The sequence below is a fragment of the Girardinichthys multiradiatus genome, chromosome 8, assembly GCF_021462225.1.
Source record: "Girardinichthys multiradiatus isolate DD_20200921_A chromosome 8, DD_fGirMul_XY1, whole genome shotgun sequence".
NCBI lineage: Eukaryota > Metazoa > Chordata > Actinopteri > Cyprinodontiformes > Goodeidae > Girardinichthys > Girardinichthys multiradiatus.
The window spans coordinates 41,555,629-41,572,440 of NC_061801.1; the positions used below are offsets into that span (position 1 = coordinate 41,555,629).

Here is a 16,812-nt window from a genome sequence, read left to right on the forward strand (position 1 = left end):
TACACACCTGGTGGCGCTCCAACAGAGCCTCAGCTCCTGTCACGTCTTTAGCCAGCTCCTCCGAGGACACCAACCCTCGGATACCATTGATCCAGGACATCAGATCCCTGGAAGGACGGGAAGCATTAACAGCCTGTCAAATATTAAAACTCCTGATCCTGCCTGAGTTTTTCTTTGAACTTTAGCTACTTTTATTCCTCTGTTTTAGTCCAGTTCCTGACCGTGTTCCCTGGAACAATTATTAACGGTCATCTCTGAATCTAAACGCCAGGATGAACCAGGGTCGTGTTGACCCGGAACAGACAATCTGGTTTAGACTGGACCTTTAGGTCGGTCTCACAGACTAATTCTTCACGTTTCTTTACTGGAATCTATTATAAATTCCACAAAATGGGATTTAGCTCCAATCAGGAGCCACAAAGTTGTTTTCTGGTTGTATCTGTCAGCAGCTCACCTGAAGTCTGACAGGAAGCGCTGCAGGTCGTGGGAGTTTCCCAGCTTCTCCTTGCGTTGGTCGGCTCGTCCCACCAGGCTGCTCCAGGCTGTGTTCAACTCAGTGCATTTCTCCTGGATATCGTCCACGGCCTCAGGATGCGACTGGATCAGGCGCTCGGCTGTCTCTCCTAGAGATTTAACCTGTGTTGGAAAGAAGAAGCCTCCATGAAGACCTGCAGAGGTAAGCAGGGCTCTGCTGGTGATCATCTGTAAAGATCTGACCTTATCGCCCAGAGCTGCCAGGTCTCTCTCGAAGCCTTCGTGTTTGCGCTGCAGCGCCTGAACGCTGGCCAGATCGTGGCCGTAGTTGTCTGTGTTGAGAGCCTGGTTCTTCTCCTCGATCCACTCTTTGGTTTCATCGGCATCCCTGGGAGGAAATGACAACTCTGACTGGTTAACTCTGACCTTTCACCCTCCGGTCCGCTCTGAGCAGCAGGAAACTGTGTGTGACATCTAGAAGGTAAATCTCACCTGTGGAAACGCTGCACCTCATGGGCGCTGCCCAGCATGTTGCTGCGGTCCTCGGCCAGCTGCTGCAGCGAACGCCAGCGGTTGTTCAGCTCCTGAACGCAAAACATTCAAAATCAAACAGGCTGCAGCAAACCGGATCCACCCCTTTCCCTTTCATAAGGACTGAACGGAGAAAATACGGAAAGCTCTGAAGGTTTTACTTAGGACAGGAAACACTATTCACAGAGCCTCACAAAAGTATTCACACCCCTTCCATGATCCAAACCTTCAATGTATTTTATTTGGACTTTATGTGACAGAAAGTAGATTCCAGTTAGGAGGAAGGAAAATGATTCATGGTTCAAATCGTGTGGAGTGCTTTCAGCTCCGTTTACTCTGATCCTCCCAATAGAACCTCACTCTAACTGCAGCTGTTCTGTGGAGGCCCCAGAGGTCTGTCAGAGAACATTAGAGAACAAACAGCATCATGAAGACCAAGGATCACAGCAGACAAGTCATGGAGAACGTTCTGGAGAAGTTTAAAGCAGGGTTAGGTTCTACAACAACACCCCAAACTTTGAACGTCTCCTAGAACTCTGATCAATCCATCATCTGGACATGGAGAGAGGATGGACCACCTGCAGAGCTACCAAGACATGGAGGTCCATCTAAACTGACAGGCTGGGCAAGGAGAGCATTAATCTGAGAAGCATAATTGACTGTTAGAACGGTTTAGTCAAAGTCCAGACCTAAATCCTGTTGGGAATCTATGGCAAGGCTTGAAACAGATGTTCTCCATCCAATCTGACTGAGCTGGAGCTGTTTTACAGAGAAGAATGAGCAGAGCTTTCTGTCTGTAGATGTTCAAAGCTGGTAGAAACAAAACCCAGAAGACCTGCAGCCTAAGTTGGTTCTACCAGGTACTGATTCAGGTGGGGTGGATACAGATGCAAGCCACACTTTCCAGGTTTTCTGATGTCCTCCCAATGATGCTGAACTTTCTGTTAATCTGTCACATCGAATACGTTGAAGTTTTAGGTCCAAACGAGACAGAATGTGCAACAGTTGAAGGGGTGTGAATACTTTTGCAAGTCTCTTTAACCAATGACATTAGAGCAGGATGAATTTCCTGAATGTTAAAACAGGGAGGAGGAAACAGGCAGGAACACGGAGTCTAACAGGACTGGTTGCAAGGAGAGAACAGAACCAACAGCTTCCTGCAGCAGACAGGAAGGACCATAAAAGGACAAAGGTGCGGTCAGGATGGGACGGGCGACGGGGATGAGTTTCTGGGAGTTTAGGATCAGTCGGCTCTTACCTTGATGGTATTAAAGTTAGCCGTTGTTTGGACACCCAATCGTATGGTCTAAGTTCAAAGGTGAACCAAACAGGAAAAACAAACATCACACCAGTCAGGAGCGGGTCCGAGTCTCCTTGGATTCATTTCAAATAAATCATCACAGGCAGTTCAACCATGGCGACAGGTCTGGGATCAGTCGGAACAATCCCAGACATTAGAACTCATGGGACGGGCTCAACTGTGTATAATCATACAGCTCTGGGGACGGATCGCAGAACTGTCGGCCATGACTGCAGTGAAACTGAGCAGAACCAGAACCTAACAGCCAACATTGAGGTGGATCTCCAGGTTTCAGATGAATGAAGCTTACCTTCCATGGTGACGCAGTCTTAGAATCAATTTCATCCTGTTCAACAGAAAAAATCCAGTTTTTACTCAGAAAATTCCTTCAGTGCGAATCAGGAAGGATGTGAAAGAGCAAAGAATCCAAACCTTTCCGGGAGCAGATCCGACCAGCTCCTGTTGCTGCAAACACACAGAGAGACGAACATGCTGTCAGAAGAAACCTACAGGAGGATCATTACCTGGGACAGGACAGGTGGAGCTCACCTGAGCCTGGACCATGGGAGCCTCCTCCGCCATCAGACCTTCAGACTCCAGCTCCGACGCCACTTTGTTGATGTCCCTCAGACGGGATTCGTTGGCCTTCAGGTCCTGGACGGTTTGGCGGAATAAAAACCATCAGAATCACAAGTAGAACACCTGCACACCTTTACTATGAACCCAGATGGAAAACTGGGTTTCTCCAAGTTAGATCTGATTAAATTGAAAACTTAAGACTTTCTTGGACCATTGTTGGTTCTGATAACAGCCTGCATCAACTACAGGGAACCAAGTTACTTCAGTTAGTTTAGTCCCTTCAGCAGCTTACTAAACTAATTTACTACTTAACTAACGTAAGTTCCCAAACTAACTGTTTAGTTTAACTAACTCAAGTCACTAAACTAACTTGAGTAGATTTATAACTAAACAGGTGAAGCGTTAAATATCAATGGATTAACTGGGAGTCAACGTTCCTTCAGCTAATTAACTTTGAATCCTAAACTGGAATCAACTCCAGGACTTGAACTAGTCAACTTCCTGCCAAACGTCCACGATGAAGAAGCTGGAGATGATGCTCCTGTTTCTAAACCACCAACAATAATTCTCCTGGGTTCTAGTTTGCTTCCGGATCTGAAACCAACAGACGTTACCTTCTGGAAGTCATCAAACTTCTTCTGCAGGACCTCGACCTGCTCCAGATCTGAGCCGACCTCCTCGTTGGTGAGGGCGCTCTCCTTCTCATGGATCCACTGCTGCAGCTCATTGGCTTCACGGAACAACATGAACTTCTTGCAGCTCTTCTCCAGCATGTCCTTCCTTTTCTCTCCCAGCTCCAGCAGAGTTCCATATCTTGGAGAAGTGAGAACAGACACGTTAGCTGGGAGGACAAGAAGGAAGCATCACCGAACACAGACATGCTACCAGCACCAACGGGAGATGGACACAAGGAAACCTCTGATGGAGCAGTGGATTTATTCTGAAATGTTCCTGGTGTCATGCATCTCCAGGCCCACTGCTGCAGAAATCCTCCAGAATAAAACTGAAGATATTTTAAAACAGGTCTTCTCCATCACCAGCAGCATAGTTTAACTCCTGCTATCCTCAGAAGACCAGAAGATCCATCCTGAAACATGGATGTCAGATCCTAAACTTGGTCAAAATATTTGGTTCTGTGCAGCTAGAAACATCTGGAGAATCTTCGGATCTGAGAAACAGCAAATATTTGGATCTTCACCAGAGGAGAAAAGATGGATCTCATTGTTCTGGTTGGACTTTGATAAAGACCTGATTTATCCAGTAAAATACGGATCAGTTGGAAGTTTTCCCTTTCAACTCAGGAAGGGTTCCTACAGCGGAGGAACCATGGTCTCTAAACGTTTCCTCTCCAGACTCCAGACTATAAATTACACATGGAGGACAGAAGGTTAACATTATTTAGAACTGTTCCTGTTTTATATAAAAGCAGAGGAGCCACCTGACGGTTGTCCTGCAGACATCTACAGCCCTACAAGGACTGAGCTGCTGTTGGAAAATGGTTGGATGGATCCTGCAGAAAACGGGTTCACAAAATAAAATCTGGAAGTATGAATGTTTTTCCAGGCTCCACCTTTTTTCAGCTTCACTCTGGAAAATCCTTCAGATGTTTCCAGAGTGAAGCCTGGCAGACTGTCCACTCCAAGGACCCAACCATACCTGCCAGTAGGTGGCAGTTCTTTGTAGAGATGAAACATCCTGAGTCCAGTTGTTCTGAGTCCGCCTAAAAAGGGCCCCTACCTCATTGTTTTCACCAGAACCAGTCAATATGGACACTGTGCAAACAGAATTTTTAAAATCCTTTTCCAAAATCCCTAAAAGTTGTTTGGATGAACAGAGGAGCACAAAATGTATTTGCTTAAATATCCATGATGGCGTGGACAGGGCTAAATATGCAGCAGAACCTCAGTAAACTGGACCCGTTTGGGACACGATGAAAGGATGGAGAATGCGACCTCGTTGCAGAACATCAACATTCATCACAGGATCTCAGTGAAAACTGGAATATTTGCCGATTCTGTTTTACATGGAAATAAAGAAGGAAGCATGGGATGATACAGATGTTCTTCTATCCTGCAGCAGGATGAGGATGGAGGAGTCACAACATCACAGACATGAGGGAATCTGAGGGTAGGAAGATGTTAGACTGCTGCGGATCACAGGGAAACGGATCGGAACGCCGGTTCCTACTCACAGCTCTTCCACCTGCTTCATGCGCACAGACACGCTGCAGGGCTCCTTGGTGACAAGCCTGCACGCAGCGAGGTGAGGTTAGGGGTTAAATGAAGAGGAGACAGAAACAGAACCAGGAGCCGGGTCATTAGTGAGAGGGCAGTTAAACCCCACGGGAAGGAGGAATGTGTTAGGAAAGTTCCCTCAGACAGGAAAAACGTTTCTTACTGGTTCTCGATCTGTTCCTGACGAGCTGCGATGCTGCCGTGCTCGTCCAGCAGGTTCTCCCTAGAAGACGACTGGGTCGGGTCCAGCTTCTTCACGTAGGCGGCTGGAACGAAACCCTGCCGGTCGTTCACCTCCACCTTCCACCAGTCCTGAGACACAAACCCACATCAGGAAGAAGAGTTTCTACACAGACATGTATCCGGATGCAGACCCGAAGGGCTTTGCATCCGGATACACAGAATTCCTGTTAAAATGCCACATTTTTCCAGACTCTAACTTTCAAAATGTTCCCTATGAATTTATGGTTCATATTCCTACAGGGATCAGGATTTAAGTCTGGAACCTGGAAAAACTACAGTGTAAGGAAGAAGGTGGATGGCTGGAGAACCTGGGAAGTCCACTCAGGAAGCCCATTCCAGTGAGGTTCTGGGTGTACCTTGTTGGTGCTGTTGAGCAGAGTCAGGATGTCGCCCTTCTTCATCGTCACTTCCCGCGGACTCTTCTCCTGATAGTCGTAAAGAGCCAGAACCAGCTCCTTCCCGGTCTCGTCGTCAGTCGGAGCAACTTGTTGCTGTTCAGGATAAAAACCCATCTGTCAGATGCAGTGTTGCTAGGCAACCGTATCCCGAGGCCTGAGCATTAAAACTCTGCTTTCTGGAGAGTTCTGCTGAGTTCTGGTGAGACTATATGGCGGTGCACTTAAATAACTCCAGCTAAGGTAAAAACCAATTAATGACCCTAAATAAAGTTTCAGAAATGAAAAAATATTGATTCTTCTAACTCTGATTAGCAGTTAATCCATTCGGGTCGGGTCAGTTTAACGTGATTTAATTCATTTTCCTTTACACATGAGTAAATTCTCCTGCTCCGTTTAAGGCTGAGTGAAAGAACAGAACCACAGGAGGTTCTGGGCAGCGAGACCCGCAGCACAGTGGATCAGTACAACAGAGAGAGGGAAGCCATGCTGTAACTAGAGGACGTGTGAGGGTAAGCTAACGCTAACTGATGCTAGCTGGTTATGGTGCTCAGACACAATCAGCCCAAAATATTAGTTGTTGAAATATTGCTGCGACTAGTGGCTCCGCCCCCTAACCAATCAGTGACCAGCAGTCTTCTGACATCATGTTTTCAGTGCGACCCAGAACATTAGGAACCACAACCAAGCAGGTACTAAAATAATAATGGTTCCATGTAACCCAAGTCGACCCGCTCTGAGTAGGGACCAGTGAAAAAGAGGCATTAATTGAGGAACAGAAACAGGTTCTGGAGTTACCTTCAGCAGCAAGTTCAAAGTCTGCATAATGGCAAAGCTGCAGGACCTGATGGCTTCCCTGCAGAACTCTACAAAGAGTTCTGGCCACTGCTGAACTCCACCTTCCAACGAGTGGTCACAGCAATTTAGTATAGTCTCTTAAAACATGAACTGTGCTAACATAAACCTTATCCTCAAGCCGGATACAGATCCAACACTTCCATCTAGCTACCATCCGATATCACTAATGAATGTAGATCTTCAAATCATCTGCAAGACGTTGGGAGCAAGGCTTGAAAAGCCAGCGTGGAGCCAGGGGACCAGTTAGTGTGGTTAAAGTTAATCCCCCAGTCAGGAAACTTGGAGGTAGAGTAAAACTGCCCTGGCGCATGTAGGCGACCATTTGCTCTGAATGGTATGGCTGAAACGCCACGACAGCAAACAGAACAAAAATAAAAACAAACTGACCCGAACTTAACTTCCAAACAGTTCAGAACCCTGAACGATCAGATCTCACCCTGCAAGACTGAGCCTGCTCTTTCAGAGCCTGGATGCTGCTGCCGTAAGCCGTCAGGTCCGACATCAGGGCCTCGTGCTTCTTTAGCAGAGCCTGTGGACCAGAACCCAGAGTGAACACATGGATCTGTCTCTCTGTGGAACAAACAGAAAGCAGCTTTCATTCCATACCTCAGCAGAGTCCTCATCCTTTCCGTAGTCTGGGCTCCCAACGATGGGCTCCTTCTCCCTCATCCAGGACTCGGCCTCGTTGGCGTCGGCGAAGTACTGCTGGGCCTGCAGAGAGTCCTCCAGGTCCTGCCTCCTCTGGCCCGCCTTGGCCTTCAGGGTGTCCCAGCGTCCATGCAGCTCAGCCAGCTTTGCCTTTACGTCCTCCCCAGCAAAGTGACCTAAGAACCAACACCAGAACCAATCAGAACCTTGAGAGGAATGCTCCCAGGAAGTTCAGGATCGAAACATACCTTCCTCCACCATGGTCTCTCCTTTCTGGGTGACGGCTTTGATCCGAGGCTCGTGACCCATGATCTCAGCCTGCAAAGCCTGGTGCTTCTTCAGTAGGTTCTGGACTCCAATCAGGTCTTTACCTGCGAGACAAATAGGAATTTATGGATTATTATTCAGTCAGTCTAAACCCAAAAGCTGTGCATCTGTTGAACCGAACAGAACCAGCCCAGTCATGACACATACAAGGATTCCTATAAACTCAACATTACTCCAAACTCGGATCATCTCCCTAAAGCAGAAACCAGATGTTCTGTTCCACCAATCATGTAATACAGTACTGAAGCTAACATCTGATTGGGCCGTGAGGTAAAGGGCTAATTCACTGTTTTTCTGCCATCTGGACCCACTCAGATCAGCCGGTACCAGATTATCCTGCATTTAATCCACATTATTTGAATCATGTTCTTTAGAACCTTTTTGTTTGTAGAACATGTTCTGTGTCAGGCCCAGTTCAGGAACCACAGGTCCAGTTTCACACAGCAGAGAACCTTTTTGAGGGCTGTGAAAACGTTTATCTGTGGGGTCTCACTCAGTTGCTAGAAAACCAAAACCATCAATGGGTTTTCATCAGAACTTTAGAGATGAATGATGTGGTCTAAACATAAATATTAACCCTGAACTCTCAGTCAGAAACCAGCTTCTAACGTCACAGTGCTGCATGACGTTACCTCTGTTGGTGGAGGAGGCGATGGGCTCCTTCTCCCTGATCCAGGTCTCCTCGTCCTCCACGTCCCTGAAGAGCTGCTGCAGCCGCAGCGAGTCCGACAGCTTCTGTTTGCGAGCCGTCATCGGGTCACGCAGAGCTTCGTAACGAACCACCAAAGCTTCCTGTTTCTTCTGAATGTTGTCGGCGTCAAAGTGGCCGGCTTCCTGGAACTGCCGACCCTGGATGGTGATCCCGTCGATCCGATCCTGAGGGGAACATTCACAGAAGAATTCACTGATCCAACCTGTGCAGACAAACACGCCATGTCTCAGTGAGTTCTGGGATGTCTGGGTTACCTGGTGAGCAGCCACGTCGGCCTCCAGCAGGGCATGCTTCTTCTGCAGGTTCTGGACACTCGTCAGGTCTTTCCCGTAGTCGTCAGAAGCCAAGAGGCCCTCGACTTCATAGAGCCAGAGCTCAATGTCCTCCACGTTCCTGTTGAACTGCTGCTGCTGGTTGGCTTCACGCAGCTTGATGCCTGAAACAAACACAGTCACACCAGTTCACACTTGTTTCTAACTGGGAACGCGGAACACATAGAACACGGATTTCACTCTGGAAATTCTAATATTTTTCCCAGACTCCATGGAATCCATTTCCCATTTTCCAAAGCCTTCAGGAAGCGTCTCCAGCAGCTGTGCTGTGATTGGTTCAAGTTACCTTTGAGTTCTGTGGCTTCCCGCAGTTTCTTCCACTGCTCGCTGACTTCCTCCATGCGAGTGTTCACCTCAGCAGAGGCGTAATGCTTCCTGTCCAGCAGCTCCTGGCCGGACTTCTGCAGGGCATCGATGCGGCTCTGATTGGCTGCCAGCTCAGCCTCGAAGGCCTGGTGTTTCTGCACCTTCCCCTGCAGGTTGGACGGGTCCTGAGGAGGAGCAGAAGTTAAAGAACAGAAACAAGTGAAGTGAGTGAGAAGAAATGAAGCAGACCTTGTAGGACTCATCAGTGGCTGTCTTCATCTTCTCATTGATCCAGCTCTTCAGCTCATCAGAGTCCCTGAAGAACTGCTGCAGGTGGAAGGAATCCTCCAGGGCTGAACGACGGGCCTGAGCACGCTCATGCAGGGCGTTCCTGCGGCTGAGGAGCTACAAACACAGAGACAATAAATAACGTGTTGGTTCTTCAAAGTGGATGTGAGAACAACGATGAAAGAAGTTCAGACTCACAGCATCTCTGCGTGTAGCCACGTCCTCTTTGGCATAGTGGTTGTTTTGAATCAGTTTAGTGGCAAATTCATCCAGAGCCTGAAGATGCACCACAGATAAAGAGTTATTTCAACCTCTTCTGCAGAACATCAGTGATCCACAGAGAAACCCGTAAGAAACTCACAGTGATCTTCTCCTCCTGAGCGCTGAGAGACTTCTCAAAGTCCTCATGTTTCTTCAGCAGAGCCTCTACGCTGTCCAGGGAGTCTCCCAGGTCTTCATTCAGCAGGAAAGCCTGCAGAGATGCTAGACGTTAACCAGTTACACCAGTTAAATCCTGGCTTACTCTGCAGACAGCAGGTCAGCTTACCTCCTGCTTGCTCATCCAGTTGTCCACCTGTTCAGTGTCCCTGTAGAAGAGCTGCAGGTCCATGCACTGCTCGTACTGCTGCCGGCGGACCTCCCACAGCTCCAGTAGAGACTCCTTCTCCTGAGCCAGGATCCCGAGCTGCAAACATCGAGCAGAGAGTTAAAACAGACGAAACAGCTGCACAGGACAGATGTTTGCAGGTGTTGAAATCTGATGCTCCTACCTTCTCCTTGACCTCCTCGGAGGCGTAGTGTCCAGTACTGAGCAGGGCCTGACCGGCTTCATCTGTGGTTCTGAAACTGTCCTCATGGGCGTCGATTTCACCCTGAAGGAGATAAAACATGCCTGATTACAGCAGGTCTGCAGCATTCTCCTCCACAGCTGCAGATCCATCTGTAAATGTCGGGTTCTGGTCTTCTCTGGATCTCCAAGCAGTCAGGATGACTAAACATTCCTGAGACTGAATGTTTCCTGCAAACAGCTTCCTGAGAACAGCGGGAACCTTAAACTCAGAGAGGTAAGAAAAGGTCACCTTGTGTTCCTGGTGTCGGTCCAGCAGAGCCTCGGCGCCGGCCACGTCGTTGGCCAGCTCGTCGGCATTGATCAGAGCCTTCATCTCCGTCACCCAGCTGGTCAGATCCCTGAAGTCAGCGGTGAAACGCTGCAGGCTGGAGGACAAAAGGAGACGGTTAGTGTTTCTCCGAATCCAACGTCCATCATGTGGATTCTGTGTTTTCCACGTGGGATCAAGGTGGGTCGGAAATTTACTGGTAGGAGTCGTTGAGGCGGGCGTGGCGTTCAGCAGCCAGAGTTTGGATCTGCTCCCAGTTGGTGATGAGTTCGTCCTTCTTCAGATGGATCTGTGAAGCGTTCTGAGGATGTGTCTGCTGCAGGCGCTCCGCGTCCCCGCCCAGAGTATTCACCTGTTTTATGAGCGGAAGAGAAGTTAGTTTGGATCAGGAATGCAGGAATGTGAATCTGGTGTAGAGCAGCAGAACTCCTGCCTTATCCTTCAGAGCAGCCAGGTCTCTCTCCAGACCCTCGTGTTTCCTCAGCAGAGCCTGAACGCTGGCCAGGTCCCGGCCGAAGTCATCAGAGGCCATCAGCTGCTCCTTCTCTTTGATCCAGCTGATGGTCTCATCCACATCCCTGCAGACGGAACCAGAGATCCGTCAGAACCAGCAGCGGGATAAAGTTCAGAGCTACAGAGCTTTGCATAAGTATTCGCACCCCTGGAACTTATATTTTGGGTTTTAACCACAAAACTCAATTTATTTTGTTGGGATTTTAACAGGCAAACAAGGTACGAGACTGGAGTCTTTGCCAATTCTTCTCAGCTCAGTCAGGTTGGACGGAGAACATCTGGGAACATTAGTTTTCAAGTCTTGTCACAGATTCTTTGTCTGGACTTTGACTAGGCCATTCTAACCCATGAATCTGCTTTGATCTAAACTATCCCACTGTAGCTCTGGCTGTATGTTCAGGGTGGTTGTCCTGCTGGAAGGTGAACCTCCACCCCAGTCTCAGGTCTTCTGCAGCTTGTCCTGGATTTAGCTCCATCCTTGAGAGATGTTCACATGTAGGATATTGTTGTAGAACCTAACCCTGCTTTGGACTTAACCAGAACTTTCTCCCTGACCTGTCTGCTGTGTTCCTTGGTCTTCATGATGCTGTTTTTTCTCTTATGTTCTCTGAAGAACCTCTGAGGCCAGAATCAGAACCACTGTTAGACTCCTAACCTGGACTCTGGTTACTGACTGGGTACTTCTGAGGTCAGACTGGTGGGACTGGTTTTTTATTAGTAAAAACATTAAACCATTAAACATTTTGTTCCACTTTTATTGTTCTGTTACACACACTCCCAATAAAATCCATTAAAGTTAGTGGAAATGTGTGTTTCTGACGGGGTTCACCTGTTGAAGCGCTGCACCTCGGCTGACCCGAACAGTCTGGTCTGCCTCTGCTGGGCCAGGCCCTTCAGCCGCTGCCAGGCGGCATTCACCTCATCCTGCTTCCTAACGATCAGCTCATTCTCCGGGTGGGCCTCCTGGATCAGCTTGCCGGCCAGCTGGTTCACCTCGTTAACGCGCTCCTCGTGAGCCGCCAGGTCGGTCTGGAACTCCTCAAATTTCTTCTGCAGGAGCTCCACGTGCTCCAGGTCTTGACCCAGCTCCTCAGAGGTGACAATGGCCTCCTGTAGTGGAGCGAATAGAACTTTATTATGGAGCCACAGTGATGAACTGCCTGCTTCAGGTTCTGGAGCGTTTCTGTTTATTACGAAGCCTGAGAACATCGGTTGTAATTTTCATCTTCTGGTTTCAGAAGGTCGTCACTTTTGGACTCACTAAACTGAGTCAATAAGAAACTTTTTTTTACTGAATTAAACAAAAAGCTTTCACACAAAGGAGCACAGCGCAAGATCCATGATTTTTGCAGACGTCTGCCCCCTCTGGCGATACGTTTAAATGACACCAGTGTTGTGGACGATCATGAAAGAAGAGAAAAAAGTTGTGATCTGCCGCTGCAGCTTCAGTTGGTTCTTCAGATGCATAATGTCTTATTTTATTATCTAATATTATATAGAAATAATTCAGTTCGTACGGAAATTTTTCATATCGAGTCATTAGTCCGTTTTTTTAGGGGAAAACGTAGCTCCCCTTTTAGTTGGCCAATAATGTAGATATTTCACTTGATAACTTTTGTTATCATTTGTTTAGTTCAATAATACAACGTGTATTTTTAGTATCTTACCTTTTTAGCAAAAAGAAGGCCAACCGCTGGTCCCTTTTCATTCCCAGGGCAGATCTGAGTTCCCTCCGTTGCTTGAAAACAATATTTACTCCAATCTTGTTCCGTCGCTGATCAGACTCCAACTTTGCCCATTTTGTCTCACTAGACAAAAGTCGTTTTTTACTCTTGGGTGGAGTCTGTGACGAGGTTTGAGATGCGCCGTGGCTGGTCTTTTGTTTTCCATCTTCTAAAACAGTCGCCGTCCGTGTTTTCTTGTTAAAAGTATCATAGGGCGGAGACTCAACACAGTAGGAGCAGGGTAAACGAGAGCGCAGCACGTCACACCCGTACGCACGCCCTGAGAAATCGGCCCGAATCACTCTCTAATGAACTGACTAATCCAGCCTGTAGAAGCTCGTACTTGTCGTCTCCCATTTTATCCTGGACCGGGTCGTGGGGGCAGCAGACTCAGCAGAGACGCCCAAACGTCCCTCTCCCCAGACATCTCCTCCAGTTCCTCCCGAGGCGTTCCCAGGCCAGCCGAGAGACATAGTCCCTCCAGCGTGTCCTGGGCCGTCCCCTGGACCTCCTCCCGGTGGGACATGCCTGGAACACCTCCCGAGGAAGGCGTCCAGGAGACATCCGGTATAGATGCCCCAGCCACCTCAACTGGCTCCTCTCGATGTGGAGGAGCAGCAGCTCTACTCCGAGCTCCTCCCGGATGGCCGAGCTCCTCGCCCTATCTCTAAGGGAGTGCCCGGCCACCCTACGGAGGAAGCTCATTTCAGCCGCTTATATCCGGGATCTCGTTCTTTCAAAGTTCATGTCCATAGGTGAGGGTAGGAACGTAGACCGACCGGTAAATGGAGAGCTTTGCTTTTCGGCTCAGCTCTCTTCACCACAACGGACCGGCACAGCGCCCCCATTACTGCGGCAGCCGCACCGATCCGTCTGTCGATCTCCCGCTCCATTCTTCCCTCACTGGTGAACAAGACCCCGAGATACTTAAACTCCTCCACTTGAGGCAGGAACTCCCCTCCAACCTGAAGAGGACAAGCCACCCTTTTCTGGTCAAGAACCATGGCCTCGGACTTGGAGGAGCTGATCCTCATCCCAGCCGCTTCACACTCAGCTGCGAACCGCCACAGCGCATGCTGTAGGTCTTGGCTAGAGGGGACCGGCAGGACCACGTCATCCGCAAAAAGAAGAGATGAAATCCACTGGTCCCCAAACCAGACCCCCTCCTGTCCATATTTAGTAGGCTGAAATGATAGTCAGAGACCTCTCCCCAACCCGAAGGCGCAGGGATACAACCCTCTCATCCACTGGTGTAAACCCCAACACGAGACGGCTGAGCTGGGGTTGACAAGCAAACCCACACCAGCCCGCCGCCTCTCCCCGTGGGCCACTCCAGAGTAGAAGAGAGTTCAGCCCCTCTCAAGGAGATGGGTTCCAGAGCCCACGCTGTGCGTGGAGGCGAGCCCAACTATTTCTAGTCGATATCTCTCGACCTCCCGCACAAGCTCAGGCTCCTTCCCCCCCAGCGAGGTGACATTCCACGTCCCTAGAGCCAGCCTAAGCATCCGGGGATCGGGCCGCTGAGGTCTCCACCTTCGTCCGCCACCCAATCCTCTTTGCACTGGTCCCTCACGGTTCCCCCTGCAGGTGGTGGGCCCACTGGGGGATGGTCTCGCGTCTCTCGTTCGGGCTTGGCCCGGCCGGGTCCCGCGAGGAGCAATCCGGCCACCAGGCGCTCTCCGGCGAGTCCCGACCCCAGGCCTGGCTCCAGGGTGGGACCCCGGCTCTGCCGTACCGGGCGACGTCACGTGCCTCGATTTAGTAGTCGTCATGAGGGGTTCTTGAACCACTCTTTGTCTGACCCGTCACCTAGAACCTGTTTGCCATGGGAGACCCTACCAGGGGCATTTAGGCCCCAGACAACATAGCCTCTAGGATCATTTGAGCACTCAAACCCCTCCACCACGTTAAGGTGACGGTTCAAGGAGGGGCCTGTAGAGGCGCTGCGGTAAATAGAAGATAACTCATTTTACATGTCGGGCAGTTGGGGCGTTTATGGGAAAGAAAATTAAAAAACTTAAGCTATGCACCTAATAATTTAACACTTTTATTTTATAAACATACATTTTTTAAATGATTTGTTTGTGTAAAAATGTTATTTAAATATTTGTTAATTTCTTTACAATTTAAAATTTTGAAGAAAATATTTTTATGCTTCTAAAGAAATACAAAAAAACCAAGTTTTAATTATTTTTTAATTTAACTAATTTATTACATTTCCTGGAGTAATTTGACTCAAACAAGCTTTAAACGACTTGCTGTAAATGAGAAGAATGAAACTAAAACACTGAACAGATGAAGAGCTTCAGCTGGACCAAGGCTGCTGTAGGAACCAAACAGAACCCATTTAGTTACAGGAAATGTTTCTGACCTTGTCGCTGATCCAGTCCAGAGCATCTTCACACTCCCGCAGGTACTGCACCAGTTTCTGGGCCTGCAGCAGACGCATGCCTTTCTCCTTGGTCTTCTGCAGCAGGAGGTCCCACAAGCGGTGCAGCTCCTCCAGATGGTTCTGACAAACAAACAGAGCGGCTCTAAAACCTGATCCATCCATGAACTGTCATACAGTTGGTCCTCACAGCTTCATGCAGCCTGGGGGGAACCGAGATAAACCCACACAGAACTTTGCACATTTTCCTGCAGTTTCAGTTTCCTCTGAAGAACATCAGGGTCCATTTGAAGCTCCCAGACCTGCTGCACTGGTCCAACCAACAGTGGAAGCTGAAGCTGTGCAGCTTGAACCACCTGAAGGTTTTTAGGATGTTTCTGCTCGTCTCCTTTTCTGGGTATTTTCAGTGAATTTGTTGAATTGTTGTTCACCGTCTAGTTTAACTCTAATGAGACCAACCTGCTTAAATAAAGAAGATAGGATCAGTTTTCTTCTCCTCCCGTGACTCAGACCTGCTGCAGCTGGAGGACAACCACAGCAGGCCTGGATCACCTCCTGTTCATTTCATGCGGCTGCAGCAGCTCAGACTGGGCCGGGTTTATGTTCGGAAATGTTCCAGTAAAACATCCATTAGGTATGTTTCCCCTGCAGGAACCAGGTCCAAATCAGATCACCAGAACTGAAATCATCTCCATGAAACTACTCATTACTACTTATTACTTCTTGTTTTTGCACATTTTCCTAACTATCTGCACTTCCCTGTGTTGCTATAACCAGTTAATTTCTCCATTGTAAGATCAATAAAGTCCATCTTATCTCAAACCGCCCGGGTCGGGAGGTAGAACTTTCAGGTGGACTTTTATTCTCTATGGAGGCAGAGGGATCTAACACACTCAGAGCTATTTTAAGGGATTCAAACCAGTAATATTAGAGACCAAGCTGTGTACCGATTTGTGAAAAAGTATTTACACCCTTTACACATTTCTTCTGTTTTTGCTTAAATGTTTCAGATCATAAAACTGATGTTGAAATCACCAGAAAATAACCTGAGTTGAAACAAGAAGCAGTTTAAAAATCCATTATTTATTAAGGGAACTAATCTCCAAACCTACCTGACCCTCTGTGAAAAAGTAATCAGCCCCTGAACCTACTAACTGGTTGGTCGCACAGCTTGGAGACACTTGATGAGGGAGCAGTGGGTGTCTGAAAGGGGTTGTAGTGAAACTGAAACTCAGGAGTGACCCCTGGTGTTTGAAAACAGGACGCTGGTTGATGATCCACCAACCACAGAGGAAAAAGCACACAAGGAGTCACTACAACCCAAACACACACTTGGATATACTCAGCCATATTGACACTGGTGACTATGGGTCTCTGCTGAGTCCGGTACGGAGTGTAGCACTGAATCCGACAGAGCCGGGGTTATGAACAGTTAAAATGATCAACGTGGGATTATCTGAATGTTTCTACAGTCATTCCCAATATTCCTGATCCAGACCCTCCTGCATTTATTTCAATTGATCCTAAGAGTTTCTGAAGGTCTTTCTGTGTTTTTCTTCACTTTAACAACGACAACGTTAGAAAAACACAGGGAATGGTGGCTGGATCAGGACATGTCTGGGATTCTCGTTAGGACTTACTCGGATCGTCTCGGAGGCAAAGTGTCCCTCAGTGATCATCAGGTTTCCGGTCTCATCCAGTTTGATGATGGCTTCAGCGTTAGCCTGAACCTCGGCTTCGAAGGCCTGATGTTTCTGCAGTTTGCCCTGTGAGAAGAAAAAAACACATCAGCTGTAGGACAGGATCCACGTCAATGCTGTGGTCCAGCTCGGGTTTTACTG

At 48.3% G+C, this 16,812-nt stretch overlaps 1 protein-coding gene across 6 annotated transcripts in view; it reads right to left on the bottom strand.

Moving 5' to 3' along the window:
* The window catches only part of sptan1 (spectrin alpha, non-erythrocytic 1), a 36,674-nt gene that overhangs the window by 13,337 nt on the left and 6,525 nt on the right, over positions 1–16,812 (bottom strand). For 3 of the 6 annotated variants that reach the window (XM_047371797.1, XM_047371798.1, XM_047371799.1), the window contains 29 exons: positions 16,612–16,737; positions 14,954–15,094; positions 11,688–11,968; positions 10,779–10,923; positions 10,543–10,697; positions 10,307–10,442; positions 9,998–10,099; positions 9,775–9,912; positions 9,589–9,699; positions 9,426–9,503; positions 9,189–9,344; positions 8,920–9,124; positions 8,556–8,737; positions 8,222–8,465; positions 7,511–7,633; positions 7,221–7,438; positions 7,051–7,143; positions 5,718–5,852; positions 5,282–5,430; positions 5,076–5,132; positions 3,499–3,697; positions 2,855–2,959; positions 2,738–2,770; positions 2,616–2,651; positions 2,264–2,311; positions 967–1,058; positions 718–862; positions 455–636; positions 8–107 (listed from right to left, as the gene is read on the bottom strand). In XM_047371797.1, coding sequence (XP_047227753.1) covers positions 8–107; positions 455–636; positions 718–862; positions 967–1,058; positions 2,264–2,311; positions 2,616–2,651; positions 2,738–2,770; positions 2,855–2,959; positions 3,499–3,697; positions 5,076–5,132; positions 5,282–5,430; positions 5,718–5,852; positions 7,051–7,143; positions 7,221–7,438; positions 7,511–7,633; positions 8,222–8,465; positions 8,556–8,737; positions 8,920–9,124; positions 9,189–9,344; positions 9,426–9,503; positions 9,589–9,699; positions 9,775–9,912; positions 9,998–10,099; positions 10,307–10,442; positions 10,543–10,697; positions 10,779–10,923; positions 11,688–11,968; positions 14,954–15,094; positions 16,612–16,737 — 3,915 coding nt within the window. The remainder of the gene's footprint in view (positions 1–7; positions 108–454; positions 637–717; positions 863–966; positions 1,059–2,263; positions 2,312–2,615; positions 2,652–2,737; positions 2,771–2,854; positions 2,960–3,498; positions 3,698–5,075; positions 5,133–5,281; positions 5,431–5,717; positions 5,853–7,050; positions 7,144–7,220; positions 7,439–7,510; positions 7,634–8,221; positions 8,466–8,555; positions 8,738–8,919; positions 9,125–9,188; positions 9,345–9,425; positions 9,504–9,588; positions 9,700–9,774; positions 9,913–9,997; positions 10,100–10,306; positions 10,443–10,542; positions 10,698–10,778; positions 10,924–11,687; positions 11,969–14,953; positions 15,095–16,611; positions 16,738–16,812) is intronic. The other 3 variants (XM_047371802.1, XM_047371801.1, XM_047371800.1) reach the window with 2 other exon arrangements.